The sequence below is a fragment of the Anopheles merus genome, chromosome 3R (assembly GCF_017562075.2).
Source record: "Anopheles merus strain MAF chromosome 3R, AmerM5.1, whole genome shotgun sequence".
NCBI classification, from domain to species: Eukaryota; Metazoa; Arthropoda; class Insecta; order Diptera; family Culicidae; genus Anopheles; species Anopheles merus.
This window is the reverse complement of record NC_054084.1, coordinates 6,966,479-6,994,415: the sequence shown is the minus strand read 5'-3', so window position 1 is coordinate 6,994,415 and position 27,937 is coordinate 6,966,479. Positions and strand designations below refer to the sequence as shown.

At 45.2% G+C, this 27,937-nt stretch overlaps 6 protein-coding genes across 12 annotated transcripts in view; 5 read left to right on the top strand and 1 right to left on the bottom strand.

Moving 5' to 3' along the window:
* The window catches only part of LOC121597968, a 107,277-nt gene that overhangs the window by 68,193 nt on the left and 11,147 nt on the right, over positions 1–27,937 (bottom strand). The window lies entirely within an intron of this gene.
* On the top strand, positions 181–1,891 carry LOC121597970 (cytochrome P450 6d3-like). Its single transcript, XM_041924350.1, has 2 exons — positions 181–1,557; positions 1,615–1,891. The coding sequence occupies exons 1-2, from the start codon at positions 240–242 to the stop codon at positions 1,779–1,781; spliced, it is 1,485 nt and encodes a 494-aa protein (XP_041780284.1). The 5' UTR covers positions 181–239; the 3' UTR covers positions 1,782–1,891.
* Positions 2,641–4,441, top strand: LOC121597971 (cytochrome P450 6d3-like). Its single transcript, XM_041924351.1, has 2 exons — positions 2,641–4,079; positions 4,152–4,441. Exons 1-2 carry the CDS (start codon positions 2,762–2,764, stop codon positions 4,310–4,312), a joined length of 1,479 nt encoding a protein of 492 aa, XP_041780285.1. The 5' UTR covers positions 2,641–2,761; the 3' UTR covers positions 4,313–4,441.
* Positions 4,908–6,715, top strand: LOC121597973 (cytochrome P450 6d3-like). The gene is made up of 2 exons (XM_041924352.1): positions 4,908–6,340; positions 6,409–6,715. Exons 1-2 carry the CDS (start codon positions 5,023–5,025, stop codon positions 6,567–6,569), a joined length of 1,479 nt encoding a protein of 492 aa, XP_041780286.1. The 5' UTR covers positions 4,908–5,022; the 3' UTR covers positions 6,570–6,715.
* LOC121597974 lies at positions 14,902–15,639 on the top strand. The gene is made up of 3 exons (XM_041924353.1): positions 14,902–15,002; positions 15,083–15,265; positions 15,359–15,639. Exons 1-3 carry the CDS (start codon positions 14,946–14,948, stop codon positions 15,554–15,556), a joined length of 438 nt encoding a protein of 145 aa, XP_041780287.1. The 5' UTR covers positions 14,902–14,945; the 3' UTR covers positions 15,557–15,639.
* Positions 16,474–17,062, top strand: LOC121597975. Its single transcript, XM_041924354.1, has 2 exons — positions 16,474–16,717; positions 16,788–17,062. Exons 1-2 carry the CDS (start codon positions 16,484–16,486, stop codon positions 16,977–16,979), a joined length of 426 nt encoding a protein of 141 aa, XP_041780288.1. The 5' UTR covers positions 16,474–16,483; the 3' UTR covers positions 16,980–17,062.

Here is a 27,937-nt window from a genome sequence, read left to right as displayed (position 1 = left end):
GTACGCAACGTAACCGAGCGAACCGGTTAAAACGGGAAGGAAAGAGAGACGGTATGGTTGATGCGTTTTTAAATATTGACATGCCACCGCATTCTATTTCTTTCTATCGCTAAGTCGCCCGCGTGTGCGGTGTGTCTATAAAAGCGAGTACGTCTAGTGTTCAGCCGTCTGTTTTGCTCAGTAGCTCCATCCCAGGTGTCCCGTAGTAACTCCCGAGCCCCCGTTTTGCTGCGGTCAGTATGATCCTTTACACGATCGGACTGATCGTGGCGTTTGTTTTCCTCGCCCTCAAGTACGTCTACTCGTACTGGGATCGGCAAGGGCTGCCGAATTTGAGACCCGAAATCCCCTACGGAAATCTACGCATTCTAGCCCAAAAGAAAGAATCCTTCAATGTGGCTATTAACGATCTGTACGACCGTTCAAGTGAACGGTTGGTTGGAGTGTATCTGTTCTTCCGCCCAGCGATCCTGGTCCGGGATGCGCATCTCGCCAAGCGGATAATGGTGAACGATTTCCAGCACTTTCACGACCGTGGCGTCTACTGCAACGAGCACAGTGATCCGATGTCGGCCAACCTGTTCGCCCTGCCCGGCCAGCGGTGGAAAAATCTGCGTGCGAAGCTTACACCAACCTTCACCTCCGGCCAGCTACGGCACATGCTACCCACGTTTCTGGCAGTGGGCAGCAGGCTCGAGCAGTATCTCGAGCGCTTGGCAAACGAAAAACAGATCGTCGACATGCGTGACATCGTTTCGCGCTACGTGCTCGATGTGGTGGCCTCAGTGTTTTTCGGCTTCGAAGCCAACTGTCTGCACGATCCCGACGATGCGTTCCGTGTGGCGTTGCGTGATCTCAACAATCCCGACAGCTTCATGAACAACATCCGAACGGCCGGCGTTTTTCTGTGTCCCGGGCTGCTAAAGTTTACCGGCATCAATTCACTGTCGCCTCCGATGAAAAAGTTTACCGCGGAAGTGATCAGTTCCCATCTGCACCAGCGTGAGACGGGCCAGGTGACGCGCAAGGACTTTATCCAGATGCTAACGGATCTGCGCCGCAAGGCTGGTAGCAGTGGGGAAGAATCGCTCACCGATGCACAGTGTGCGGCCAATGTGTTTCTGTTTTACGGTGCGGGGGCCGATACTTCCACCGGTGCGATCACATTCACGCTGCACGAGCTGACGCACAATGCTGAGGCGATGGCTAAGCTTCAGCGAGAGGTCGATGAGATGATGGAGCGACACCACGGGGAAATCACGTACGATAACATCAACGGGATGAAGTATCTGGATTTGTGCGTGAAGGAAACGCTTCGAATCTATCCCGCATTGGCTGTGCTGAATCGGGAGTGTACGATCGACTACAAAGTGCCGGACAGTGACACTGTCATTCGCAAGGGCACGCAGATGATTATCCCTCTGCTAGGGATTAGCATGAACGAGAAGTACTTCCCCGAGCCGGAACTGTACTCTCCGGAGCGATTCGATGAGGCCACAAAGAACTACGACGCAGATGCGTACTATCCGTTCGGCGCCGGTCCTCGCAACTGTATCGGTAAGTAGAGATGAATGCTTCACAAAGATAGCACTTTTACAAAAAGGTTCATTGCAGGTCTGCGGCAAGGGTTATTGTTGTCAAAGATTGCGCTAGTGATGATGCTGTCCCGATTTAACTTTTCGGCCACCATTCCGAGAAAGATAAAGTTTGAGCCCGTTTCAATCACACTGGCACCGAAGGGAGGCCTTCCAATGAGGATCGAGAATCGAGTTAAACATTAAGCAAAATAAGCTGTGATATTAGGAAAATATAGAACCGAATGAAATCCATTGTTTAAGATACTTTTAGTTACCAGAACATGAAATATTGCAATAAAATATACATATTATTACTTTGTATTTTCTTATACCTTCTACCACGACGTTCCATAACCTTCCACACTACACAAAACCTGATGGCATCTGTTGTAGTTGTGTAGTTGTTTTTGCATATTAACAAGACCGCATCCGTGGTACAGTCGTGAAATGTACGTCAGAGCCACAGGTACGTCACACGCTTGGTTTAAAGTTTAACCCATAAAGTATGGAGCGCCTAGGGCAGGCTTCGACTGTGGAACGATTTATTGATCAGTGCGTCACGCAATTACAATGATAAAAATAGATCACTTGAATTAAAACTTACTTATTGCCGTTTATAATTGGTCTCTTAGTAACCGTGTACATCGCTGTACTTGTAAATCTACAAAATCAACCATATGGTCACATAATACCGTTCCCAAATTACTACCTTCATCATAATAAATGGCCTTTAAATTGTGGATTAGAAATAGCAAAAATAAAAGATCGCGTGCACCCTTAAACGATACTCTTGTTCATACACAAACACAAACACATTGTTCTGCTCCACATTATAGCTGGAAGCTTCCAGAGTACACATTCCTATCGCTTCATGTATCAGATAAGATGTCTAAGACATAACCCAAACAGTGCTGACCGTCACAAATACAACCAAACGTTTTTGATTAAAAATATGTACGCTAGCACATACTAGCCAAAACATCTTTCGCATCTAACGAACACACTTGAATCATTTTGGAATCTCTCTCCAAAATACTATAAAAGACTGTTGGTCTCCTACGCCGACGGTTATTGTGTTTTGTGGCCTCGTTTGTGAAGCATAAACAATTTGGAGGCAGTTTTAGTTCCGTTTGCAAGTGTTTTTGGTTCATTAATCTACTCTCGGCTAACCGCATAGTGACATAATGTTTGTTTACACTCTCGCGCTCGTGGCGGCCGTGATCTTTCTCGTGCTCCGCTACATCTACTCTCACTGGGAGAGGCATGGACTTCCGCATCTAAAGCCAGAGATTCCGTACGGCAACATACGCACCGTCGCCGAGAAGAAAGAATCGTTCGGAATCGCCATCAACAACCTGTACCACAAGTCGTCCGACCGTCTGCTGGGAATCTATCTGTTCTTCCGCCCCGCTATCTTGATTCGCGATCCTCATCTCGCGAAGCGTATTATGGTAAACGACTTCCAGAACTTTCACGATCGCGGTGTCTACTGCAACGAAGAGCACGATCCCTTCTCGGCCAATCTGTTCGCTCTGCCCGGTCAGCGGTGGAAGAACTTGCGTGCGAAGCTCACGCCGACCTTCACATCCGGACAACTGCGTAACATGCTCCCCACCCTGCTGGACGTCGGCAACAAGCTGATCGATCGTATGAACAAGGTGGCCGACGAGAAGGCGATCGTCGATATGCGTGATATTGCGTCACGGTTCGTGCTCGACACGATCGCTTCGGTGTTCTTCGGCTTCGAGGCAAACTGTATTCACAACTCGGAAGATCCCTTCCTAACGACACTGCGCCGTGCTAACCGGGGACGCAACTTTATCGATAACTTCCGTTCGTCTGGTGTATTTATTTGTCCTGGACTGCTGAAGCTAACCCGCATGACATCTCTCCAGCCGGAATTGATTAATTTTGTGATGGAGATCATCACCAATCAGATTGATCATCGCGAGAAGAATCAGATCACACGCAAAGACTTTGTGCAGCTGCTGATTGATCTGCGTCGTGAAGCTGATAAAGGTTCGGAAGAAGCGCTTACAATCGAACAGTGTGCGGCCAATGTGTTCCTGTTCTACATTGCCGGTGCGGAAACGTCAACAGCAACGATCTCGTTCACGCTCCACGAGCTTTCGCACAATCCAGAAGCGATGGCAAAGCTGCAGCAAGAAATTGACGAGATGATGGAGCGATATAACGGCGAAATCACGTATGAGAACATAAAAGAGATGAAGTACTTGGATTTGTGCGTGAAGGAAACGCTTCGAAAGTATCCGGGCTTGCCGATTCTGAACCGAGAGTGCACGATTGACTATAAAGTGCCGGACAGTGATGTTGTGATACGCAAGGGAACTCAGGTGATCATACCGTTGTTGAGTATCAGTATGAACGAGAAGTACTTCCCCGAGCCGGAACTATACTCTCCAGAGCGATTCGATGAGGCCACAAAGAACTACGATGCAGATGCGTACTATCCGTTCGGAGCTGGTCCACGCAATTGCATCGGTAAGATAACACCATTAAAAGACAATTGTGTTTAAGGCTTTTAATTTGAATGTATTTATCATTTTTCTATAGGCCTTCGACAAGGTGTATTGGTGTCCAAAATAGGGCTTGTTTTCTTGCTGTCAAAGTTCAACTTCCAGGCGACAATTCCTGCAAAGGTAAAGTTTGCCGCTGCTACTGTAGGTCTCACTCCAGACGCTGGATTCCCAATGAGGATAGAGCATAGAAAGTGAGATAAATTGCAACTGATTGTGATGAACTAAACTTCAAATAAGTATAACCTTATAAATTGTTAACTAGTTATAGATGTGTTCTAGCTATAGCAATATGGGATGAAAATAAAAAAAAGAGTTTTTCAATCATAATCACTGTTCTGCTTTATCGTGGCAAGTGAAAGATAAGCTTTGTTTACTGATAATACATGTATCATTTCATCACAAAGAGTCAAAACGAGGGTGGCACTAACTTTGACCATGACCGAATAAGAAGAATGAAGTCAATGTAATTGCTACATATCAAATGGCAAGAAAATGTCACATTTTAGTAATAACTGTGACCTTAGCATTAGCATTAACGAGCTTCCATTTGTTTAATCTATTGCATATTACAAAAACAAAAGATTACTACAACACATTCCTACCGTTTCGTTCTTCACATTAGATTTTTTTTCGACGCAACCCAAACACACGTCGACAGGCAAATGTTGATGATTGATTGCACGTACACAGACTTAAATCTCCCAAAAACTTCTTGCGCATCTCACACACACTCTCTCATTCATCCGAATTCTCTCTGCATAACGCTATAAAAGACTGTCAGTCTCCTATGTCCATGGTTATTGTGTTTTGTGGCCTCGTTCGTGAAGCATAAACAATTTGGAGGCCATCAGTTCCGTTTGCAAGTGTTTTCGATACGGCAAGCCGTATTACGGTGCAGTGACATAATGTTTGTTTACACTCTCGCGCTCGTGGCGGCCGTGATCTTTCTCGTGCTCCGCTACATCTACTCTCACTGGGAGAGGCATGGACTTCCGCATCTAAAGCCAGAGATTCCGTACGGCAACATACGCACCGTCGCCGAGAAGAAAGAATCATTCGGAATCGCCATCAACAACCTGTACCACAAGTCGTCCGATCGTCTGCTGGGAATCTATCTATTCTTCCGCCCTGCTATCTTGATTCGCGATCCTCATCTCGCGAAGCGTATTATGGTAAACGACTTCCAGAACTTTCACGATCGCGGTGTCTACTGCAACGAAGAGCACGATCCCTTCTCGGCCAATCTGTTCGCTCTGCCCGGTCAGCGGTGGAAGAACTTGCGTGCCAAGCTTACGCCGACCTTCACGTCCGGACAACTGCGTAACATGCTCCCCACCCTGCTGGACGTCGGCAACAAGCTGATCGATCGTATGAACAAGGTGGCCGACGAGAAGGCGATCGTCGATATGCGTGATATTGCGTCACGGTTCGTGCTCGACACCATCGCTTCGGTGTTCTTCGGCTTCGAGGCAAACTGTATTCACAACTCGGAAGATCCCTTCCTATCGACACTGCAGCGTTTGACTAAGAGTAGAAAGTTTATGGATAACTTCCGAACATCTGGTGTATTTATTTGTCCCGGGCTACTGAAGCTTACGCGCATAACATCTCTCCCACCCGAGTTGATCAGCTTTGTGATGGAGATCATCACCCATCAAATTGATCATCGCGAGAAGAATCAGATCACACGCAAAGACTTTGTTCAGCTGCTGATTGATCTGCGTCGTGAAGCTGGAAATGGATCAGAGAAAGCACTTTCAATCGAACAGTGTGCGGCCAATGTGTTCCTGTTTTACATTGCCGGTGCGGAAACATCAACAGCAACGATCTCGTTCACGCTTCACGAGCTTTCGCACAATCCAGAAGCGATGGCAAAGCTGCAGCAAGAAATTGACGAGATGATGGAGCGATATAACGGCGAAATCACGTACGAGAACATAAAAGAGATGAAGTACTTGGATTTGTGTGTGAAGGAAACGCTTCGAAAGTATCCGGGCTTGCCGATTCTGAACCGAGAGTGCACGATTGACTATAAAGTGCCGGACAGTGATGTTGTGATACGCAAGGGAACTCAGGTGATCATACCGTTGTTGAGTATCAGTATGAACGAGAAGTACTTCCCCGATCCAGAGCTCTATTCTCCAGAGCGGTTTGACGAGGCCACAAAGAACTACGATGCAGATGCGTACTATCCGTTCGGAGCTGGTCCACGCAATTGCATTGGTAAGATCGCTTTTGTAGCTTCATTTGTTTACAGTAATAACATGAGCGTGTTTTCTTATTTCCTGTAGGTCTTAGGCAAGGTGTATTTGTGTCCAAAATAGGGCTTGTTTTGTTGCTGTCAAAGTACAATTTCCAAGCCACAACTCCTGCAAAGGTCAAATTTGCTGCTGCTACTGTAGTTGTTACACCAGAAGATGGTTTCCCCATGCGTGTAGAGCATAGAAGCTGATAAGGATTGCAACTGATTGTGATAACTTGTATTATGAAGTACTTTTTCAAATCAAATCCAATTATTGTGTGTTTTTTAACAGTGTAAGGGTAGCTTTATGCTCACATAACAATAAATATTGAAAACATGTAACTTTTTTAATCTAATTCTGTTGAAATGGTGTGAATTAATTCCTTTGCAGCGTTTTAAATGTTCTCATACAATCGCGTCTAGAGATTTCTGATCCACATGGTTTATTTTTTATACAGCCCACCTAGTTTAACGTTGTTTTGTCTCAAATCGTGAAGCTCCCCTCATAACACTCACCGACGCCTGTCGTAGTAACACCAATACACGACCGGCTCACGCCCATATCGCGTTCCATTCACCAGCCACTGTAAGCCAGTCACAGCATGACGCAGTACAAACGCAAACTGGAATGACTTGACAATATCCCTGAAAATTGCACCGTCACAGCGAAGAAGTTTCTACAAATCATTCCCTCTTTCTGCGGGTATTGGTATGGCGGGAGTCTTAATTAAAGAAACAGATAAGACACTCCACGTGTGCGTGTGAGTATATAAATGGTAGTAGATAGCACTTATCAGCAGACAAAAGTAAGTGAAGTGCTTTCCCGGTGCATAACTGATAAACTGTCTATCGTTCAGTTTGGGGTGGCACGTGCCCGTTTTGAAAATGTTGAGATTTTTGTTGCAGGCAAGCAGCTATTGTTGAAGGTACCAGGAGATGTGTGTGTGTATGTTCCGCTAACCGCACACATACAAACCCCACAAAAGGAATTGGATACCCACTCTAAAACCGTCGCTCATTGCCATCGTACGTTTGAACTGCTCCTACTCCACGTAAACAAACATGTCCAAACTCTTGCCGGTGACGAAGGCAGGACTTACGATGGCCCAGCGTAAAGCCGTTTCATCCTTTTACCCTTATTTGGGCGGTACATTGATTGGTGGGACGACAGCTCCGACCAAATCTGTTTTCCGTTACGGTGCCGAAAGTGTCCCGTCAATCAATTCGATCCTCTTTCGGTATGTGTGTACGTGCCCGAAACCGGCCGCCAACCGTCAACCTTCAATCTCTGGTCGGGGGCAAGCGTTACGTAGGTGGAAAATGAGATTCGCTTTCTGGCGATGGGAAACTTTGATGGGTTCTGCACGCTACGCTGCTACGGGGAATGGCTAATTTAAACATGAGCCCACTCCGGTTGTAGTTTTGAAAGGGAGAGAAAAAAAAATGTTATTTTATGACCTCTTTTTATGTCCTGCCACATCCGGGCTATTTACAATTCCCTGTAATCGGGCGGGGATTTGGTCAAATATTCGGGAATTTCAATCAACCACGGATGGGGCAGCATTTATGCAAGGTTTCACAGAGGTTGAAATGATTTCCACCAGAAGATAAACCATCAAATGAATACTCATGAAGCACCTGCGAACGGTCTGTGGGTGTTATTGATGTGAGACGACTTAACGGTTTCATCAGCTTTTGGGTTGATTTATGGAAATAGAATATATTCTCGGACCAATCATATGGATGCTCATAAAAACACCCAATAAAGTACTGTTATTGCTATTACAGCATCGCAAGTGTGTGTTAACTGCTCTTTTAGTGACGTATCAGTGCCTAAAGTTATGCAATTAGCTGTACAAAATCCCACTTTTATGATTATTATACGTTTTGAACATCACAACCACAAAGTCCCATAACTCAGAGCTCAGAACGCCTTTTTTTGGCTCCCTCGCTAACATCATCAATCGAAAGGAAGGTCAAATTTCCTGTTCTGAAAACCATTGCTCAAACTCTTCCCATTCCGGCCCACGAAAGCAGGATGGCGCTCTGCGCTGCCCATCCTACTTCGCAGTCGAGGCTTCATAATGTGTCCCTTCCGTTTTCATCGATCATTTCCGATCGGTTTTCGGTCGTTCCATAGCAGTAGCAGTGGAGAGAAGGGGGAAAAAACGAACACTCAGATACAGCACGAACAACGGGAAGCAGAAATACACACACTTTTGGCACACTTAACCGCCTACCTGGGCGATGCGGCTGCCGTCGGTGTGATTGGATAGCAATCGAACTGGGGAAAGGTTTCGTTTTCTTTATTGCCATTCGGTTGCCAGCCGAAGACAAAAACGGGAAAGAGTCATTCGGGGAGGAAGCTCAAAAAGGCGGAAGCATTTGGCGTTATCGGGCTATAAATTTTAAATGAGCTTAAATTTCCTTTCTTGTGGAATCATCTCGTAGGCATGGCTTTACGGGCGCAGTGTGACTGTGCTCCGGAAGGATTTTTATTTCCCGCAGTTTTCCTACCCCCCAGGGACGGAGAAGGTGGCCATGTAACGAGAAGGTGATTTCGATGAAAACATTGCACTGATGAAGATCGTTACACGGGGGGGCAGGTTCAAAGAATTTGCCACTGCTGTACGGTTTCTCTTTCACTTCCACGCCCTGCTCTGTTCACTCAAAGTCAATGCGGAAAACATTAAACGACAGCGGCAAACGTCAATGAGCTGACGAATGTTTGGTTCGCAGCCACGGGCGACGACGGAAGAGGTGGTGGAAGAATTATGCAGAATGGGAAATAAAATATAATTCAATTTCTTACCGAAACGCAACAAAAAACCTCGACAGCGTAAGACGATGAGACTGACGCTGAAACCGTTTTGGGCGGTAAAAAAAACATGCTGAACTGAATTGAAAGTACCGCTGTTGTTTAACCTGGAGCCATGTTTCGTTCAATTTCCAGCAACAAAAAAAAAGCAAAAAAAAAACAGCGCCCTGAAACCTACCCAAGGAGAAGAAAATTTAAATATTTCCCTCTTTACCTTAACAAGCCGCGCAACCAACCGTGGCCGGCATGTTTGGCATTTTTTCCCTCACACAACAACTTGAGCACCGGGGCACTGTGTGGGGAGTTTCTGTGCTTTGCTCGTTTACCTTTCGCGTATCGCCACTGCTGCGTGGAAGTAACTGATGATGGATTGATGAAACCAAAGCAGAAAAAAGAAGGAATGAAGTAAAAAAAAAATGGGTACCGGAAAATTGTTTAACGAGTTTCGCGCTCACGGCGCGGGAATGTCTTTCGGCGGACGGGAAGTCGCACCGATGCAGCTTTATACCCGCGCTTACAAGTGCTATAAGCTACAGCGTGCGCTCGAAGGATACGCTCTTTCAGCCGGAGCACGCTAATTATGGTGCCGGGAAAATGCTTCCGACTTCATTAGCATGAGTTTCTTTGCATTCGCGACAGGCGGTGTGTGGCGATGGATTGACGTGGTGCTTCGATGGTGTTATTTGTGCCAACCGGAGGGAACGACCGTGTGGGATGCATCTCATCCCGTCCTAATCACTCTCGAGGGACACCGGGAATGGGTCGCCTGATAGCAACCTAATGTGTGTGTTACTTCCACAAGGAATAGTCGTTCCCTTACAGCCATCCGGTGGGCGACGTTCATAAAGCATAATTTACTTGACGAGACTCACAACACAAACACACACACACACATACACACGCGAGTGCGCATACAATTTATCTTCCGAGGTACAATGGCGAAGGCAAATTACTGCGCAGCGACTGTGACTGTGCGACTGAGAAAACGAATGTGATGGCGGCATAAACACATGACATTGCTTTGCTCCAAGCGCCTGACAGTATGCAATGCTAGAGTTTGTATTAATTATTGGAAAATGAACTGCTGGTTATGCGCCTGAAGCAATATAATATGAGAAATTACTTCACTTCACAATTTCAAATTGATGCAGATTGCATTTTATAGACAGTTGAATATAGTTAAATGGATCACACTATAAAGCTTAAAAGAAAGGATAATTTGTAGTGAATTTTGTGTCCAATGTTTTCCACTTCTTTTGCCCATTGTACCCATACGTTATTGCAAAATGTAGCATCTCGCCGGATTTCACTAATGTTCTAGGAAAGTTTCCTCCCAAAAACTGAACCGTGTCGTACGGAACATCAACTGCTCTACTCTACCACCGTCAGCCCCACGGGGTCCGTGTGACCCATTTGCACAATCGTACCAGTTTCTTCAGCCCAGCGCAACACGCAAACATGAATGAAAGCCGTTCGACAACGTGAGAAAACGATCGGTACCTCACTGGGAAGAAGAAGAAACCCTCCCAACTGCACCATCACCACCACAGGACCATCCCTTTTTGGGGGGGGCTGGTTGAGTTTGAAAAATTAATCATTAGCCAAAAACCTTTGCATCGTCAGCAGCAGCAGCAATGCCATGGCGGTCCATCCCCCGCCCGGCCAGCCAATAGCTCTTCCGAGAACTTGCCAAGCAACTTTTCATAATCACTGTAGCCTTTGGGAGCGGAGGAAGTTTTTGCGAGCAGAGAAAGACGAGCCTCGAACGATCCCTTGCTAGTATGGCTGCCGTTACTGCTGGCCTGGATGACAAATTCGGTAGCCGTATTGCCCTCCCGGGCATGGGGCGGAACGGATGCCTAATCCCTTATGATTGAGTGCCTATAGTTGCACGATTTCTCGATGAATATGTCTTTCACCCCCCCCGGGGCCATGATTACCACCACCGGGGGCAGCTTAGCGTTGGGCTTTTATCGTGCTTTTGACGATGAAAGCTACGCTGCGGCGGGGAAAGATGGAACGCTCGGTGGAACGAAGAAAATGTGGAGCCATTTTTTAGGGTGCGAGTGGAAAAAAAGAGATGATAGAGGACATTACTGTCGCGTGAAAGTGACAGTAATCAATACAGGGTAGCACCAGTGTATTTACCCAATCAACATTAAGATAATAATCAATTTTTATGATGTTCTAATTAAGATATTCTTGTGAAATGATGTTAAAAAGTGCAATTTTTACTTTGAATTTATCAATAAGACATTGTACTTCATTTAATCCAAAACAATTCCACCTAAAAGCTTCCACTGAACTGAGATACATTTTCCATCTGCAGTAATTTCTTTTGAAATGCTGCGATACTATTACGGTAAAAGTAAAAACAAACCACCCAGCTGATTTAAATCCCATTCTCTTTTGCCCGGTTAAACCCGACGCGCTGCTCACTTCGCGGTGACGCAGGACGGCTGCACACAACGATACCCGCATAAAGCTTATTCCCATTAAAAAAGTTGGCGTATTGCCATCAATTTTTATTGTCACTCGCTCCACTTTTCACCCATACTTTCCACGGCTTCACTGCGACGGACGATACTCGGTCTCGGCCAGCGCCCCGAGGGACGAGGTGAACGCTCGGATAGAGCACGGTCGTCACCAGTGCCGGGTAAATGATAAGCCCCTGCATGCAGCGCCACGACGATGGAAGGCATCACCTTGCGCGACGCAGTCCAACGTACTTCCATCCGAGTCGTGTTTTCCCATCCTTCCCGACGGCCAAGAATAACAATCATCACGAAGGACCTTTTATTATTCACATCTTGCTGCGCACCGGGATCGCAGGTGGGTCCGGGTTCGGGAAAATAGCCCCAAGGATTGGAAAGGCAAATTATGAATTCAAAATGTCGGCCACTGTACGCATGTGAACAGGTGGCCCGTGGGGGGAAACAGGTTGGTGAGCAGCTTAAAGGGAGCAGCCGTTTCCCGTCCCTCGTGCACGCGAACGAGTCCGGCGAAACGGAACGATTTTGTCGGAAAACAATTCAACATGCAAATGGTAGTGCTGGGTCCTTTTGTTGAAGAGCTGAACGAGCCTGTTTCCTGTTCGGGCTCTTAACAATGAGTGCAGAAAGGTAGAAAAGTCGATGGCTGCTGCGATGACTGCTGTCACGGGCTTAGCGTGTGGATGGAAATGCGTGTACAACAAGGCCAACGAGCAACTCGCCACCAAGTAAACGCTTGAACCAAAGCAGCGAAAGAAGGCTTTAAATTTGCACGCGCTTTCATCGGCATCGGCAAGCCACCACAAGCGAGCAATAAAATACATTTCAACCCACCCACCGTTTTAAAGACTCCTGCTTTGCCCATTAAAAAGGTTCGAAAACGCGTTTACGAGTGGAAAATTCCCGGTTCGGCGTTTAAAATTGGAGTTTCCCGCGCCCCCCAAAACCCCCCCGACTCCTATTCGGCATTGTTTCAGTCAATCCAACAAGATGGCGCCGGTTCGGAGCCTAATCAACAGCTCATTAATTTCATCCCCTCGCGAAATCTCCATTCTGCCGGCAGTGCCAGCTATGCTATGCTACACCATTTTACACGATCCACATCGGTTCTGGTAGAAACAACAAACAAAAAAAAGACACGAAACTTTTCCCATTCGCTTTCGATTGGATGGCAAAATGAGATGAGAGTTTTGTGTTCGTTTTCTAGCGAGCGATCCTTATTTTTTATTGTTGATTTTTGTTTAATAATTATCGCGACTGGTTGCTGGAAGTGGGCGATGGGACGGCGAGACACGGACGGTGCTGAGACACGTGCTTCACATTTTATGGAAATTTATGCTCGAAAATGTTCACCAATAAATCATGCTGCTGCTGATGCTGCTACAACGAAACTACGCTCTGCGTTGACGCGACTGCCAAGAAGCTTGTAAGATAAATTTTATTCATCACTTTTCTTATGTGCTTAAAAGCGTTGGAAGCGTTTTTGATTTAGGTAGCGCTTTGTGGTGCTTTTAGCGCTGCCATTTAAAACGTGCCAAGACTCACTTTCTACGTGGACATATGCATCCCGCGCGTTCGCTGGCTGGTTCGATCGATGTAATGTTTCACGGAACGGTACTACGGTGCGCGTTTGAAACAAGGACGAAGTTAATTTGAAGTTTATATTTGATTTATACCACCTGGTGCATATCGAGGTGCTCAATGGTGTGGAAGCGGGCGAGCGCGAACGCGCCCCATAATTCATTCCACTTTTTGACGGGTTTGGATTTGATGGAGTGTCGTAGGTGTGGCTTTGCGAGAGTGAAATATTTGATGGAAAAGATTTTTTTAGAGTTTTTAATACATTTTTACACTGTAGTTTGGTTCAACACAAAAAGAGCTGGATTTTTCATTGGAGTATTTGAGAGCGATCTACAAAGCCAACACTATCTCAACAAAGAACTAATTCCAAATTCCATGAGCATTATTGAAATCAATTTACATACCTAGTCATTTAAAACTTCCCAGCTCACTCCACGCAACAGTAACTTCTTCCATCATAATTCAAGCTAATCGACACTGTTCTTCGCATAAAACCACCGTCCAGCCGCCGTTTGAATTGTGAAACTAACATCCCAAAGCCCCCGTCACGTAGCTTCCATTAAATTCCAATTCGAACTTTTGTAACAATCAAACGTAACGCTTACGTCTCACTCAAACCGAACACGTTACGATTGTTCCTGATGGCATCAAGCAAAACAAAATGCTCCTGCCCCCACGACACGCTCAGGTACCTGGCATGGAAAGTTCCATAATCCATAAGGCAGCGTAGAGTTTTTCCAGCGGGCAACCGTACTCAACCCTTGCCCGGTGTTGACCCTTCCCGGTTTTTAAACCAATTGTTTGTTCCTGGCTAGAGGATGATTGAGGGAAACAGCAACTGGAAAGAACCAAGCACGTCTAGTCCCAGCGCGTCCACTATTACCCTTCCCGTTCCCGTTTGTTGTAGTCATCCAGCGCTCCGAGGACCAAATTATTCCTGATTTACAAGCCCTGCCCTGGGACACCGGCCCGCAGAGCGTGCTGGAGCGGCACGTAGTGACAATAAAGTACAAATTTATTCATGATTCGTTTGAATCTGAAAAGGCATTAAGATCCGGGCTGTGGAACCCCTTTACTATGCACCCGTCCTTCCCGTCCGTTGTTTGCTTTCCACGAGCGTGCACCGAAACCGAACGGAAACACTTCCGATGCTGCTGGCAAGGTGCCGAGATGGTGGGTCACCTCGGGAAAGGACAGTTTTGGCCGTACACTGCTACACCACCAGAACAACTGATTATGGAAGTTGTAACTTTATTTACACGTACCGAACCGTACAGTGTTGCGCCGGTGGCATCACCTCGGGCCAGTGTGTTTTGCGAGGCGCCTGCGAGTCCAGCTAACAACACTCGACCACAGCTTACAGGTTGCAATTTCCATCCAGCAGTACCAACAGCAGCATCCGCATCGTCTAGTTGTTATGCATTGCCATATTCATCAAAGTCAGGCAAGGTTTACTCAACCGGCGTGCTGGGCCAACAACACCCCTGGGGGGAGGCGAAGGGTACGGACGGGCAACAACAAAGCAGCCACACTGATTGTGCAAATAGGGAGTTTCTGTTTGAATTTAATTTTACCGTCCATCATACACAAACGGCGGTGGAGTGGTTTGTCTTGGGGCCGGGTGAGATGTACAGCGTGAGTATAAATAGGAGGACGGGTTCGGCAGATGGTTCAGTTCTCAAGATTACGATTAAGATGCATGCTAAACCGGCCTTTGTGCTGATTGCCCTCGGGGTCATCTGTCTGCTACAGGTAACTCCAACTCGTGCAAACTCCATCCACGCGTGGAACGATTCTTTTTCCAAAACCGCTCCACCCTTCTTCTCCACCAGACAACACCCACCTCGGCCTCCGCCAATCACGTCCAGCAGCTGATGAAAGTGTTCCGCAGCATGACGCAGAGCTTTGACTACACCAAGAAACCGTTCTACCTGCAGCGGGCCAAGTACGGGGTGCAGAATCAGTTGCGCAATCCACTCGTCCAGAAGGCGGGCAATTTGCCGAAAAGCGCCAAGGTAACACATATTGAAAGCATCCAAACAACTCTTCCAAACAACTTTTGAAAGTAACCAATCATATTTCTATTTCTGCACAATCCTTTCCTCTAGCTTTCCGATGCTTGCCTGAAGCAAATGGTCGCCCGGGTGACCGATCTTGAAGCGTCCTTCTACGCCAGCTTCAGCTACAACTGCCACGACCACGACCAATATTCGATGGAATGTCTGGAAGCGGCCGAACCGGAATATTTGGATGGGCTCAAGACGCTTGCCGACGAGACGGCGCAGTGCATGCGGGAGCAGCAGTGAGCGGTCGGGACGAACGGACGGGGACGAATAATAAATTTCGGTCAAGTTGTGAATGGATGCTTCAATAAATCATTTAACTTTCAACGAGATAAGACGATATTGAGTGCGCTTTGTTGGTGGGGTTGGGAGCATCGCATTTTTGAGAATATTTTTTTAAACTTTGCAGTGTATGGTATTGGACTGTATGCAATGAGTTCATTGGAAAACTTTCTTCAATTGGTACAACAAACAGCGATAAGAAATTTTAGATGCTTTTAAACTGAATAAAATGTCAATGTTGCAAAATTATAATTGCAATAATTTACTCTAAAATCAAAATGCTTTATTTTTTAACCTTGCCAGGTCGCATTAAACTACATCTGTAAAGATTATGATAATGATTGATAGCATATTCCAGTGGTCGGCAATTAAGAATTCATTCTTGTTTGTATAGCCGATGAAATTAAAGAAAGTAAAGATAATCCTCATAAACATATAAAATGAATAGATAAATGAATAAATAAATTAATATATACATCATAAAGGAAAATAACATAAATGATAGTTTTAAGGAGAAAAGAGTCACAAATTAAAAAATAAATGCGTGAACCTCGCTAACCTTACTTTACTGACCACTGTCTTGGACGTTCGAAGCATGATAAATGCTTAGCTCAATAGTTTCAGTTCATATTATGCAAATAAACTTGAAAATGTCAGTGGATTTTTTTAAGCTATTCGCTTAAGTGATTTATTGTTCACTTCACAACAAATAGTAAATGTAATATATTGCCTGTAATTACTTCTACTATTTACAAACCTGCCAGGGAAAATATTTTTATTTTATTGTCTACACCTTTGTCAATATTGATTGAAAACTTTCCTTCCACAATAAAAAGAGCTTGTGTCGCTGCCTCAACCAATCACAAAAAACAGGTCGAAGTAAGCAAAATGACTATCAAGCTCTGTTGGGTCTTTGCTGCCCTTGGTTTGATTTGGCTGCTGCAGATCTCCCCATGCGACGCCGGGCCAAGGCACGCGAAGCAATTAATTTCCTACTTCAAGCGCATGAAGCTCGACCAAACGAAGAACCGGGTCTACCAGCATGACGTGAAGAACGGGCTTCGTGTGCATCTGCGTGGGCCTCTGCTGCAGAAAGCGTTATGTTTACCCAAAGGCACAAAGGTGAGTGTGGGGGATTTTGTGTTTTCTTGTTGATTGGCTGACTTTTACTGGCATTGTTACTTCCTTCCAGCTTTCTTCCGATTGTTTGAACCGTATGGTCGATAAGGCACGACAGCACGAGAACAAATTTTACGCACAGTTCACATACGCCTGCAAGACAAATGCCGAGTATTCCGCCAAATGTTTAGACTCGGGGCGACCCGTGTACTATCGCGCTCTGAAGCAACTTGCCAAAGAAACGGAGCGGTGTTGGAAATTGTAATTATTAGCTGATTTGCAACAGGAACCATCGAAATAGAAACAATGAGGCTTAACGAATACAATCATTCCTTACAAAATGTTTGTTTGGCAATCGGCTGTAGTAAAAGAGTTGGGTAAAATTTCGGTTTTCTGGTAAAAAGTTGTTTTATTTTTATTTTTTTCTTCTTAAAGGCCAGGGGACACTGTCCGTACTCGCTAGTGTAATTTCAATTTTCACTAGTGCATCTGGCGGCGGCTGAGCGAAGCATTTTGCCAAACAATTTGGAGCTGCTTCAGAAAATATGTTATTTTTTCATGTTTTTATTACTTAATTCGGACGAGAAAAGTTTGGTAAAAGGTAGTTGCACATGTCATGCACGCATTACATCCATTTTCATGACAAAAAACGATGAAAAACTACTTAATTTTGAGATCCGGCACGACCATTCCCTCGATGGCCAAAGAAAAGCTTCGGTCAGCCGCCGTCAGATGCTTTAGTGAAAATTAAAATTACACTAGAGACTACGGACAGTGTCCCCCGGCCTTTAACAATCGTGAAAACAATTCCTTTTTTAGCATAATGTTACAACTGATCCCGAAAAACAGGGTGGCATTACTCTAAACAACACAAATGGTTCTTCTAAGCTGCCTTCTGCTAACTGGTGTCAATGATAATATAAAAAATGCCTCCATACACCCAAAAATGTTTCCGAGTACTTTTGAACAAACAGGCAATGTGAACGATTGCCTGCAATTAATATGATTATTTACAAACCTGCCAAAGACAACATTCATCTTTTACCTCTACACCTCTGTCAACAGTCACTGTAAACTTTCCTTCCACAGCAAAAAGAGCGTGTATCGTAACAATATCTTCATCTAACAGAAAACAAAGCACGAATTAAGCAAAATGTCTATCAAGCTTTGTTGAGTCTTTGCTGCCCTTGGATTGATTTGCTTGTTGCAAATCTCTCCAAGCAAGGCACAAAGGTTGGGCGCTGTTTTTGCCCAAAGGCACGAAGGTGAGTGTGGTGGTTTTACTAAAAGCACGGTGTAGCTTTTAATGGCATTGTTATTTCTCTCCAGTTTTCGTCCGATTGCTTAAACGGTATGGTCGATAAAGCAAGACAGCTGGAAAATAAGTTGTACGCTCAATTCACATACGCCTGCAACAAAAAATGCCGAATATTCGTTCGATTGTTTAGACACGGAGCGACCTGAGTACTTTCGCGATCTGAAAAAAACTTAGCCAAATAAACGGAGCAATGTTGGAAATTGTGATTCAATGCTTACAAATAGGAATCATCGAAATGGAAACAATGATGATTAAATAATCAAACCATTCTTCACAAAATGTTTGCCCGACAATCGATTTCGGCGAAAGAGTGGGATTTTGAAATAAATTTCTCCCTTTCTTTTCGTTTTCCTGAGATAAGAATTTCTGTTTTTTTGTTTCTGGTCCAAACAATTGTTCTAACAATTCCTTTTTCAAGCAGAATGTCGCAACCGGTTCGGAAAAAAGGGGTGGCATTATTTTAAACAATGCTATGTCAACATGCTGCTTAACGACCCATCTTGAACACGTCACCAGAAAGCGGCAGATTCGGTCGAACCGTGTTTTCTCTAATAGCACGATGAAATCCCTCGAACCATCTCCCAAACCCGGGGTTCCGGAGGTTGATTTGGGTTTTTGCTCACGGTGCACCGAGCAAAAAGGGTTCTCGTTGGTTGGCTGTTGTTCTAAGCTGCCTGCTGCTAACCGGCGCCAATGAGAATAGGAAAAAAATAACACCCCATACACCCAAAACTCTTTCCGAAAGCTTTGCAAGGCTGCTGGACACCCCAAGTTCGCTCCAACTGGCGTACTCTCCCACGGGCTGGCGGGATGTGAAAGAACGGGTTACAAAAAAAGGGCATAACTCGAGGAGTTATTAAAACGTAACGCCAACCCCGATGAGAAGAAAGTCCATTACAGGCTTGATAGTAGTCCTCCTGATACTGTTGGGTCAGTTTGCAGCAGACCGGCGACCGCCACTCCCGGGGCCTGGCGATAAATAAAGCTGCAAAAACAAACTCCGAACATCATAATGGGCGATAAAGGCTTTCATTAAGGGAGTAATGAAAGGACATTCATTTACTTTGCTGGTCCACTGCCAGCTGGACAGATGAGTGAAGTTGCCTGACAGAGGGTAAGGTTTTTTTTTGTAAAAGTTGCGGTTGCATTAAAACCAACAAAAAAAAGATAGACAAAATTAATCGCTTCGATGGGTATTAAAACCGATTTTTTCAACAAAGGAAAAATTACTCATTTCTCAATCATAGATAAACAGAATTTCATAACATGATACAATGTTGTGCTATGAGGAAAAGCGCAACAACACCACAATCGAAAGAAAACGTTTGATTTAATCTGTTGTTTTCCATTCCAATGAAACGCTTTCCATAAATTGTGCGTATGTTATCATAAACACTTAAGGATTACGTCCCGAAACCGGATTATAGGTGGTGCCCGAGGGCCTGCCCCCCGTTCCTTTCATTTCGAAATAGTTCAAACGAAAAGCGAACCAAAATGGGCCGAAAACCCTTCATAATGCAACATTCCAATCCCGAATTGACCACCCGTGGTCGAAATTTGATAAGGATCTAACAGACCAGCCCTGCCAGCGGCAGCCACTGCTCTAACGGGCTTCGACGAATCGGACCCAGCCTCTTAGCACTGCATGCGAAAAGACTGAGCGGACGAACCCCTCCATTCCCCTGGGGGTTGAATCTTTTGAATTTTACATCTGACCATTTATCGACGGGGAACGGGCGTAAGCAGGCATACGCTGGTCCGAGTCCAGGGACCCCCTGCAACCGACGCCCCTTTGCGGTATGGATGAGGTTGGGCTCTTCACTCCCAGCACAGAGTGGAAAGGTATAAACAGCACGCTGTAATCAAACTCCCGGGCGCTTTTGCGGTAGAAAAAGGATACTTTTGGGACTGAACCGTTTGGGACTGTGCTGCATGTAAAAAAAAAATCAACCCCGGTTAGTTGTCTTTCCTCCCGACATGAAGAGTAGTGATGCACAAAACAAAAAAAAGCAAAAGCAGCAAAAAGCCCAACCGAGAAAGAAAAACATTTCCCTCTCTCAATTCAGAAGATGATGTCTTTGATCCAATCATAGCGCTGACCGGCTTTTCTATTTCCTTCTTTCCGTTGTAGGCAGCCACTCGTTTCAGATCTCCACTTGATGATATTTCATTCTGCTTCCAAGAAACCATGAAATGAGAGCTCACTATTTATAGGATCAAACATTCCGTTCCAGAAACGGGGACGTACTGTCATTCCTGTGGCAGTCGATGAGTAACATTTGGATGTAATAATAATACGAAGCCCGAAGGAATGTTGTATCCTCCAGCGTGAAATGTATCCTTTTACGAATGCAAACCCAAATCACAACAAGAATTCGGTTTTAAGTTCTACATTTGACTTAAAAAGTGCTAAAAATACTAATTCAATAAATATTGCAATAGAGTCAGTATTAATAAAGAGGATTCTATGCAGTATAAGCTAACGTTCGTCATGCAGATTGCATACCTTTCGGCGCATTGCAAGTAATTCAATTTTCATCATCCGTTTGTGCATTCTTCTACACTCTCCATTCCACACAAGCGTACACTATTCGATTGCAAACACAAAATAACGCTTGATTTACACTCCTTCATACCCCATAATCTTTTGTTCATTTGAGTAATCTTTTTTTATTATTTTTAATGACAAACAACGCGAATCCCTTGCCACCGTTTCCATCCAGCAGCAAAGGTATGGGACAGAGTTTAAGCAAGATTTATCTTCCGGATCGTTGCAAAAATAGCAAACCACCACCCGCTCGTGGTACAGTACAGTAGTCACCAAGAGCGCAAAGATCACCCACTGGCACTGGCTCACACAGCATCCGCGGATCATCATGAACACTTCATGAATAATTCAACGGTTTTTTGGTAAACCTTCTGCACACTGTGTCTACCCCGGCTGTCTCTGGCTATATGGAGAACGAGAATGAAATGAAACAAATTCCGCGAACCTGCTCGCTTCCGGTGTGTTTAGAGCAGCAAGAGCTTTGGTTAGTGTGGTCCATATTGTCGACCAGCTCGAGAATGTCACACTGATGAGGGGAGCGTAGACGGTCGTGCCTGCGCAGGCTGGGGACGAAACTTGGTGCTCAACTTTGTGCGACTACTTCGGGGGGAGGGCAAAAAGTTGGAAAAAAGAAAACTCAATCAAAATAATAACTCCAGCGCTATCGGGGATGAGATCGGAGCTCCTCGGGGACGGCCAGCTTTTTGGCTTTGGAGTGGAGAGTTCTTTTTTTTCCCTTCGCTAATACGTTTAGTTGATGACAGAGTTTTAATTTGCTCATGGCATATCAACCGTTTGAATATAAATAACAATAGAATACGTTTGTATGTGTATTTTTGTAGCAAAGAATGAAGTTTTTTGATCGCATGGTGCTCGTACAGAAATGACAGCAAATGCGATGAGACTTGTAGTATACCTTCGGGCGCTACTCTTTTTACCTGCCGACGTTCGCAACTTCCTGTGTATACCAAATAATACAAACAAATACATCGTTAAACGGTATAATACTCCTAAAGAAAGCCTCTCTTCTCCTTTCTGCTTTGCTCTGAGCATCCACCACTTGGGCACAACTTTTGCACACAACTCAACCTACACTCCCACACACACGCACAGCAAACCCCCACAGGGGACACAACCTCCCAGAGTCAGCCTTGCGGTAAATATTTGTTACCATTTATGTTTGAAGAAACTGTCGCAATCTTTGCGTTTGCTGGTAACTTTTCCCACCGAACATTTCACTCCCACTCGCCTTGGGGGAAGGAAAGTGAGCGAAAGAAGAGGCAAGAAACAAACATAAAAAAAAAAAACTGTGACAGGAAACTTCCCGCGGAAACCAGGCTGTGGCGCGGGCTGCTGTGGGAGTAACTTGGCGCTTTGGGCGAAGTTTATCTTGCGTAAGGGAAGTCTTTCGCATACCTCCGTTAAATATCTCGCGCTCGTTGTGTGGCGAGCTGGAGAGAGAAAGAGTGCGTGAACAGAGGGTAACAGGGTGTGTTTTTTTGTACCGTGCACCTTTCGACTCCAACCGTGCTGGCTAATAAACTGTTGCCGAGTGAGCTGCCAGACTGTGTATCGCTTTTTTGTTGGGCTCGAACGGCGGAAACAGCTCATCTGCTGCCGAATTTTGATTTAATTAAAGAAATCGCTTTAAAATGGAATATAAATTGGTTCATTTTCAACGGCGTTGAGCAGCGCAGATGCTAACAATCAAAGGGATTGCTCAATTGGTTAAGCTCTTTATGGACTTGGTTGGTGAAGCTTTAGGGAAAGTTGTTGAAAATGTTGGAGTTTTCAAAGTAAGAAGGTTTATTTTTCATAAGAAGGTCACCATTAAGTGAGCGATATCATTAAGACCTACAGTATTGTAGAATAAGAGTATTATCGGGATTTTTCTCTATAAAGATGCAAACGTTGCACGGATTGCCTACTTTTAGGCGTTTTTTTTTTCAATTTTAATTTTAACAAACTTTTCATGTGTATCTTTTTCCATTTCTTCTTATGTTGCAAACAAAAAACAACCCACGCAACAGAAAAATAATTTATTTTCAACTTCCATCAAGCTGTCCAACGTCTCCCGCCCACTGACAGTGTGACAGGACGTCCCATTGAGATGTTGCAGCTTTCCAGCCGCCCGCACTTTCGCAAAACTTTCTATCGCACACATTCCAGCCGGACCAGGTATTGATTCATTATTGGAAAGCGCACACAAAGACGGCAACGCACCACGGTGCAAACTGTGAGCAGAAATAGCCAAAAAGAAAAATCTCCCATAGAAACCAATCCGACCAACTGCGGATCGACCGGGGAATTTTGGTCGGTTGCGACAGCGGGAAGCAAAGTTAAACAAGCATATAAAAGAGAAAATCCCTCGCCCGCCTTCTTCGCCCCAAAAGTCAACTCCTCCGTTCCAAAATGCCACTCAAGGGAGATCAGTTTTCAGATTATTTTTTGCTTGCCAATTCTCTGCTGGCACACCCATCGTCAACACATCGAACGTCGAAGATTGCCCGCAGCGAACGATGTAAAGAATCTTGTCAAATTTTCTATCTTTATTACAACATTCTTAAGGCGCGTAACGAGCGGACCCCCCCGGGGATGGTGATTTTAATTTCGAGCACGTCCCATGTGTCCAACGTTGCTGCGTTCCACACACACACACACGCACACAGTGAGCGGAGTGGTTGCGTGTGAGTCGTAGTAAATGGGGGAGGAAACGTTGTCATTGTCAAAAGGCAAACACCATCACGTTTCCCGCCGGCAGAAGAAAATCGTCATCATTGGAAAAACTGTTAAGCTCAACAGACAAGTTTCAATTCTATTCTATTCTATGAACTCGTTTGATTCTATCTGTTTCTTCTGCGTGCGTGTGGAGTTGATGTCCACCAGTCACCAAATTCGGCACATGAGTGCCAGGTCAACTAAGACGACGGACACGTGTGGTTAACACGTGCATGTGAGGTTCTTATGTTTGGCGATAGGTTACAACTCGGTTGAAGCTAACCGGGCGATTTCTGATCGTTATACTGAAGATAGTCTTGCTAGGTTTATTTTAGCAGATGCTTTTGTCAAACATTGTCCAATAGGAATGGTTTTCTCTTTGCCCAAAACACACATACCTTCCGGGAAACGGTGGAACGCTGAATAGCCAAAAAGAAAACCGCTGAATTGTTATTATTTCATGGAACATCGTCAGAATCTAGACAAAAACATCAACCAGCTTAACCGTTCGACCAAGTGTTAATAATACGCAGTGTAGGCGATTTCTGTGTAGCAAATATTATAGCTTCCCATTGTATAGATTCAATTACATTTACGTCAGAAGGATCTATTCACATGAAACGACAGCTGTTTTCCATGTAGCTGATCAATTGTGGTGCTTGCTAATAAAGCTTTGCCTCAAGTTGAGAGGATTATAAGATATTTTGCCGAATATTGTTTAATAGTTTCTTAGATTTCGTTTCGTTTTATCCAATATTTTCACATAAAAAAACAAAGCAATACAAAGCCCTCTATAGAATGTGTTTCAATTAGCCAAACCAATCCAGCTGGACCGATCCGGACCGGTGTCCGAGCGACTCATTTAGTTCGAGCTAATTGGAGAAGATAATTGCACCCTTCTTCATGATCGTGATTGGGAAAACAACGTACCAGCAAACATCAAAGACCATCCAATTACGGCCTCCAGGCGACTGCCTTTTGGCGAATGTAGCGAAAACTGTCGGCCGCTTCCGGTTAGCAATTAATTTTGTCTCAAGACAGGCGACACATTCGCACTGTTGAACGGCACGGCATGGAGAGGAAGCATGGCGGGGTAAAACAATTTTCCAATCGGAGAATGTTTTCGGAACGAACTGCTCTCTGTTGAAGCGGAAAGCTTTTATTAGCCATTTTTGCAAGATGAGGTTTTGCTAAATGTTAAGGATTTGTGGTTTCAAGCTTCACTTCTTCAAAGGTATTTCCGTCATTCAACATGGGGTCGTGACCGATTATCGAGGTGACTGTGTAAATCGTTACTGTTTTGTGATTTAGTGTGTGTGTGTTCTCACATCAATTTAGCAGAAAACATCGCCACATCACCGACGGGAACAATATCGATCGGGCCAATCCGTGCCTGGCGACCGAACCGTTCGGTTAGTAATGAGATTTTACGACGTCTGCGGGAAGCACTAAAAATACTTCCAGATCCCAGCACGGAAGCACCTTGGGATGCTTGGGACGTGGGTAGCATGGAAAGGGAGGACAGAGAAGAGAACAAAGGGATGCAGCACCTTTTATAGGAAAGCAATTTTTCTCTCCCAACCGTGGTAAGCCTGGTGGCTCTGGTGCCCAGACACACATCCGTCTAGGCATAAGGCGTCCCGTGGTCCAACCGCAACCGATCTAATTGGCTTCCAGCCGTTGAACAGTTGCTTTGCGGTCAACCGCACACTTGTCCCCGCATGCCGGGGACGCCAGGTGTTGTCGACAAATTACCGATCGCGTGGAAAGCCGAGGGGCTGCCGGTGGAAAAAGGGAATCAACGCTTTCGCGCGACCGAAAAAAGCTCGTCCCGTGAGTGGTGCGAAAACCAACCTTCCACGAATGGGCATCCTGAGCAGCACGGTGAGCAGGGAAGCTCGGGCTGTGTCTTATTTAACCACCTGGGCGGTAGCTGGATGTCAGGGGCTGGGCATTCAACTCCAAAGAAGCAGAGGAAAAAAAAACGAAAAAAAAGGAAAGACAAAGCAAACTACCTTTTTGCTCAGTGGGAAAGAAATTAATATCCGTCCCGATAGTAGCTACCCTGCCCTGGTTGTTGCTGACGACGCGTACGACAACTTCCAAGACACTCTTCATACACAAGCACACATACACACACACACACGACGTCGTACACAGGTCACCATGCAAGCGATTGCTGCACGGAGCGTGTAAAAGTATTTGCGATTGTAATGAGAAAAGTTTGCCACATTTTATCGCGAGTCGAAAAGTTGTGAGTTTGCCTCCACGCCCCGGGAAGGATGATTCGGGCGTATCAATTTGACTCCACCGTTTCCTAGCGTTTCTTTTCCTCCAGCCGACGGCGCCCGATACAGCGCTTGAAACGTGCGAATATTTATTGTTCCGTTGGTTGAAATTGAAGTTGCTTGGAAAGTCTTGCGCAGCGGGAGGAAGGAAGCACAACTTCAGCAACAAACGATTAACGCTATCGTAACTATCTTTCTTTTCAAAACCCGTTTCGTAGAAGAAAGCTTTCGTCAAAGTGGTTTCGTTGACTCCTGTCGAGAATGGAAACAGTTTGAAAGCAGACAAAGTTTAGCTGTTTTTTCTGATAAATTCGTTGCAAACGGTTTCGTGCTGGTGAAATTAAATTAACATTTGAAATTATATTGATGTCTGTTGGCAGGTTTTACTGGTAAAACTCCTAAACATCCATGGTGCAGTTTGACGAGTTTGTTGACGTATTTATTATAAACTTTTTGGCGCCTCCTATACATCTCTCCATTGCGTCATCACATTTAAAAGCTCCACCGGTAGATACAAAAAAATCTATTTAAACAATCCCCCCCGATCCAATCACAAATTCATCGTCATTAAGCATTCATAGCATGCGCGTGTTAAAGGCCCCCGATCCCCCTCTCACCCTCATGCAGAATCACTTACACGACAGCTTCCCGGTACTGAACACAACCCCAAAACGTACGCATTTTCCACCACGCGACACGCGGTGACATGATGAGCGAAATTTATTTACATGTCCCTTACTTTATCTTCGTCACCCCGGAACGATTCCTTGCCTGTCCATTCCCGCTCTCGCCGCACTTAAATGCAAGAGGAAAGTATCGCTCCACGTGGCCGGGAATGGGAGCAAAATCGGGATAGAAGAAAGAAAAAAAAACAATAGAAAGAATGAAATGGCGCATTGGGCAAATGTGAAATCATAAACATGCCACCGGCAAAGGTGGCTAATATTTCATTCAATCTCGTGCTTCCTCCACGCTTGTGCCGCTTTTTCCTCCCCCCCCCCCCCCCCCCGGGCGAAACTCGAGAATGTGTCCTTGTGGATAAACCACACTGCCGCAGCCAACAAGAGAAACGGTCCACCGAATGACCTTCCGCTTTCGAGCTTCCATCGCCCATGGAGGAAACAGGCCAACGGACTTTTCAGAGGGCCCCATTTTGGGAAAGGTTGTTGAATTTTTTATCGCTTTAAATAAAAACTTGCTACTGAGGACACCTTGCCCCCCGCCAAAACGGACCGACGGCTAGCCATTCAGATGGGAATGGAAACGCTTTTCCTTTGCACGTATAAAACGGGCTTAAGCACGCCGAGGATATTTCATTGCAGCTTATGGCAAAGGCTGCTTTAGCGGAAAGCCTTTTCCTTTTTTTTTGTCTCGGTCCCTTTTCTCGCGAGATTCCCACCTCGTGAAGCTGTTAAAACATGTCCTACCTTGTTTTCCTGTTTCGCTTTCATCACGTCCGATTCATATTTCGCGTTCCACTTTTATGGCGGAGCTAAATGGATCTCAAGTCCGGCTCGCTGAGCCGGTGTGGAGAGCGATTTCGCTGCCTTTCAACCTCATCTTGAGCTCATTTTTCACTCCAACCATTCGACGAGTGCGACAATTAAGAGGCTTTCAAGCTGGAGGTTGTAGCCAAACACGGCCAAACTACATTGTAAAGGAGTGTTGCAAGGGGGGGTGGTAAAAATATTCTCCTGGCACTCATATCACGCCGATTGTTCGCTTCCAAAGCAATGATTAAAGTGGGCACGATTTATCGCCGTTAAAGCGTCCACATCTTTCACAGCATGCGGGGCTTTGTCTAAAGGGGATTTTCTGTTTGCCGGTTTTTTTTTGGACAGTTTTTTCGTGCCAATACCCAGTTGGAAAGACATCATTTCCGTAGGAATTTTGCTACGAAAGTGCGCCCGAGAGGTATGCAGGTTGGCGATGATTAAAAAACACAAAGCCACAGCAATGGAATGGGATCGAACGGTTTGGGGATATTTTCTTTTGCTGTTTTTCCGGGAAGCAAAAAAATACTACTCCAAAAGAAAATTGTTCCATGTTAAGTGGGGGAGGAGAGGGGGTGAAGGTTGAGCGGGAGCAGTTTCCTTTAACAACAACAGTGAAAAAAAAAGCAAGCGGTAGGACATCACGCATCCGTGAACGTGAAATTGACAGCCATGAGAAACATGCTAACAAACGAACGCAACGAACGAGCGAAATTAAGCCGCACATCAATCAGGCCAGTGGTGTTCCAAGTTTTTTTTTGTCGTCGCCATTTTCCTATCCCAAAAGGTGTTTGTGCGGATCTGTGTGGAAACGTGTTTTGAGGCTCGGTGGGTTTTTTTTGTGTGGGAAGGAGGCCT

Excerpts from the sequence above, each read along its gene's own strand:
- LOC121597970 (XM_041924350.1), top strand. The coding sequence starts at position 240 with ATGATCCTTTACACGATCGGACTGATCGTGGCGTTTGTTTTCCTCGCC. Across the intron at positions 1,558-1,614 it reads CGGTCCTCGCAACTGTATCG|GTCTGCGGCAAGGGTTATTG; the intron begins GTAAGTAGAGAT and ends GGTTCATTGCAG.
- LOC121597971 (XM_041924351.1), top strand. The coding sequence starts at position 2,762 with ATGTTTGTTTACACTCTCGCGCTCGTGGCGGCCGTGATCTTTCTCGTG. Across the intron at positions 4,080-4,151 it reads TGGTCCACGCAATTGCATCG|GCCTTCGACAAGGTGTATTG; the intron begins GTAAGATAACAC and ends ATTTTTCTATAG.
- LOC121597973 (XM_041924352.1), top strand. The coding sequence starts at position 5,023 with ATGTTTGTTTACACTCTCGCGCTCGTGGCGGCCGTGATCTTTCTCGTG. Across the intron at positions 6,341-6,408 it reads TGGTCCACGCAATTGCATTG|GTCTTAGGCAAGGTGTATTT; the intron begins GTAAGATCGCTT and ends TATTTCCTGTAG.
- LOC121597974 (XM_041924353.1), top strand. The coding sequence starts at position 14,946 with ATGCATGCTAAACCGGCCTTTGTGCTGATTGCCCTCGGGGTCATCTGT. Across the intron at positions 15,003-15,082 it reads GGGTCATCTGTCTGCTACAG|ACAACACCCACCTCGGCCTC; the intron begins GTAACTCCAACT and ends CTTCTCCACCAG. Across the intron at positions 15,266-15,358 it reads ATTTGCCGAAAAGCGCCAAG|CTTTCCGATGCTTGCCTGAA; the intron begins GTAACACATATT and ends CCTTTCCTCTAG.
- LOC121597975 (XM_041924354.1), top strand. The coding sequence starts at position 16,484 with ATGACTATCAAGCTCTGTTGGGTCTTTGCTGCCCTTGGTTTGATTTGG. Across the intron at positions 16,718-16,787 it reads GTTTACCCAAAGGCACAAAG|CTTTCTTCCGATTGTTTGAA; the intron begins GTGAGTGTGGGG and ends ACTTCCTTCCAG.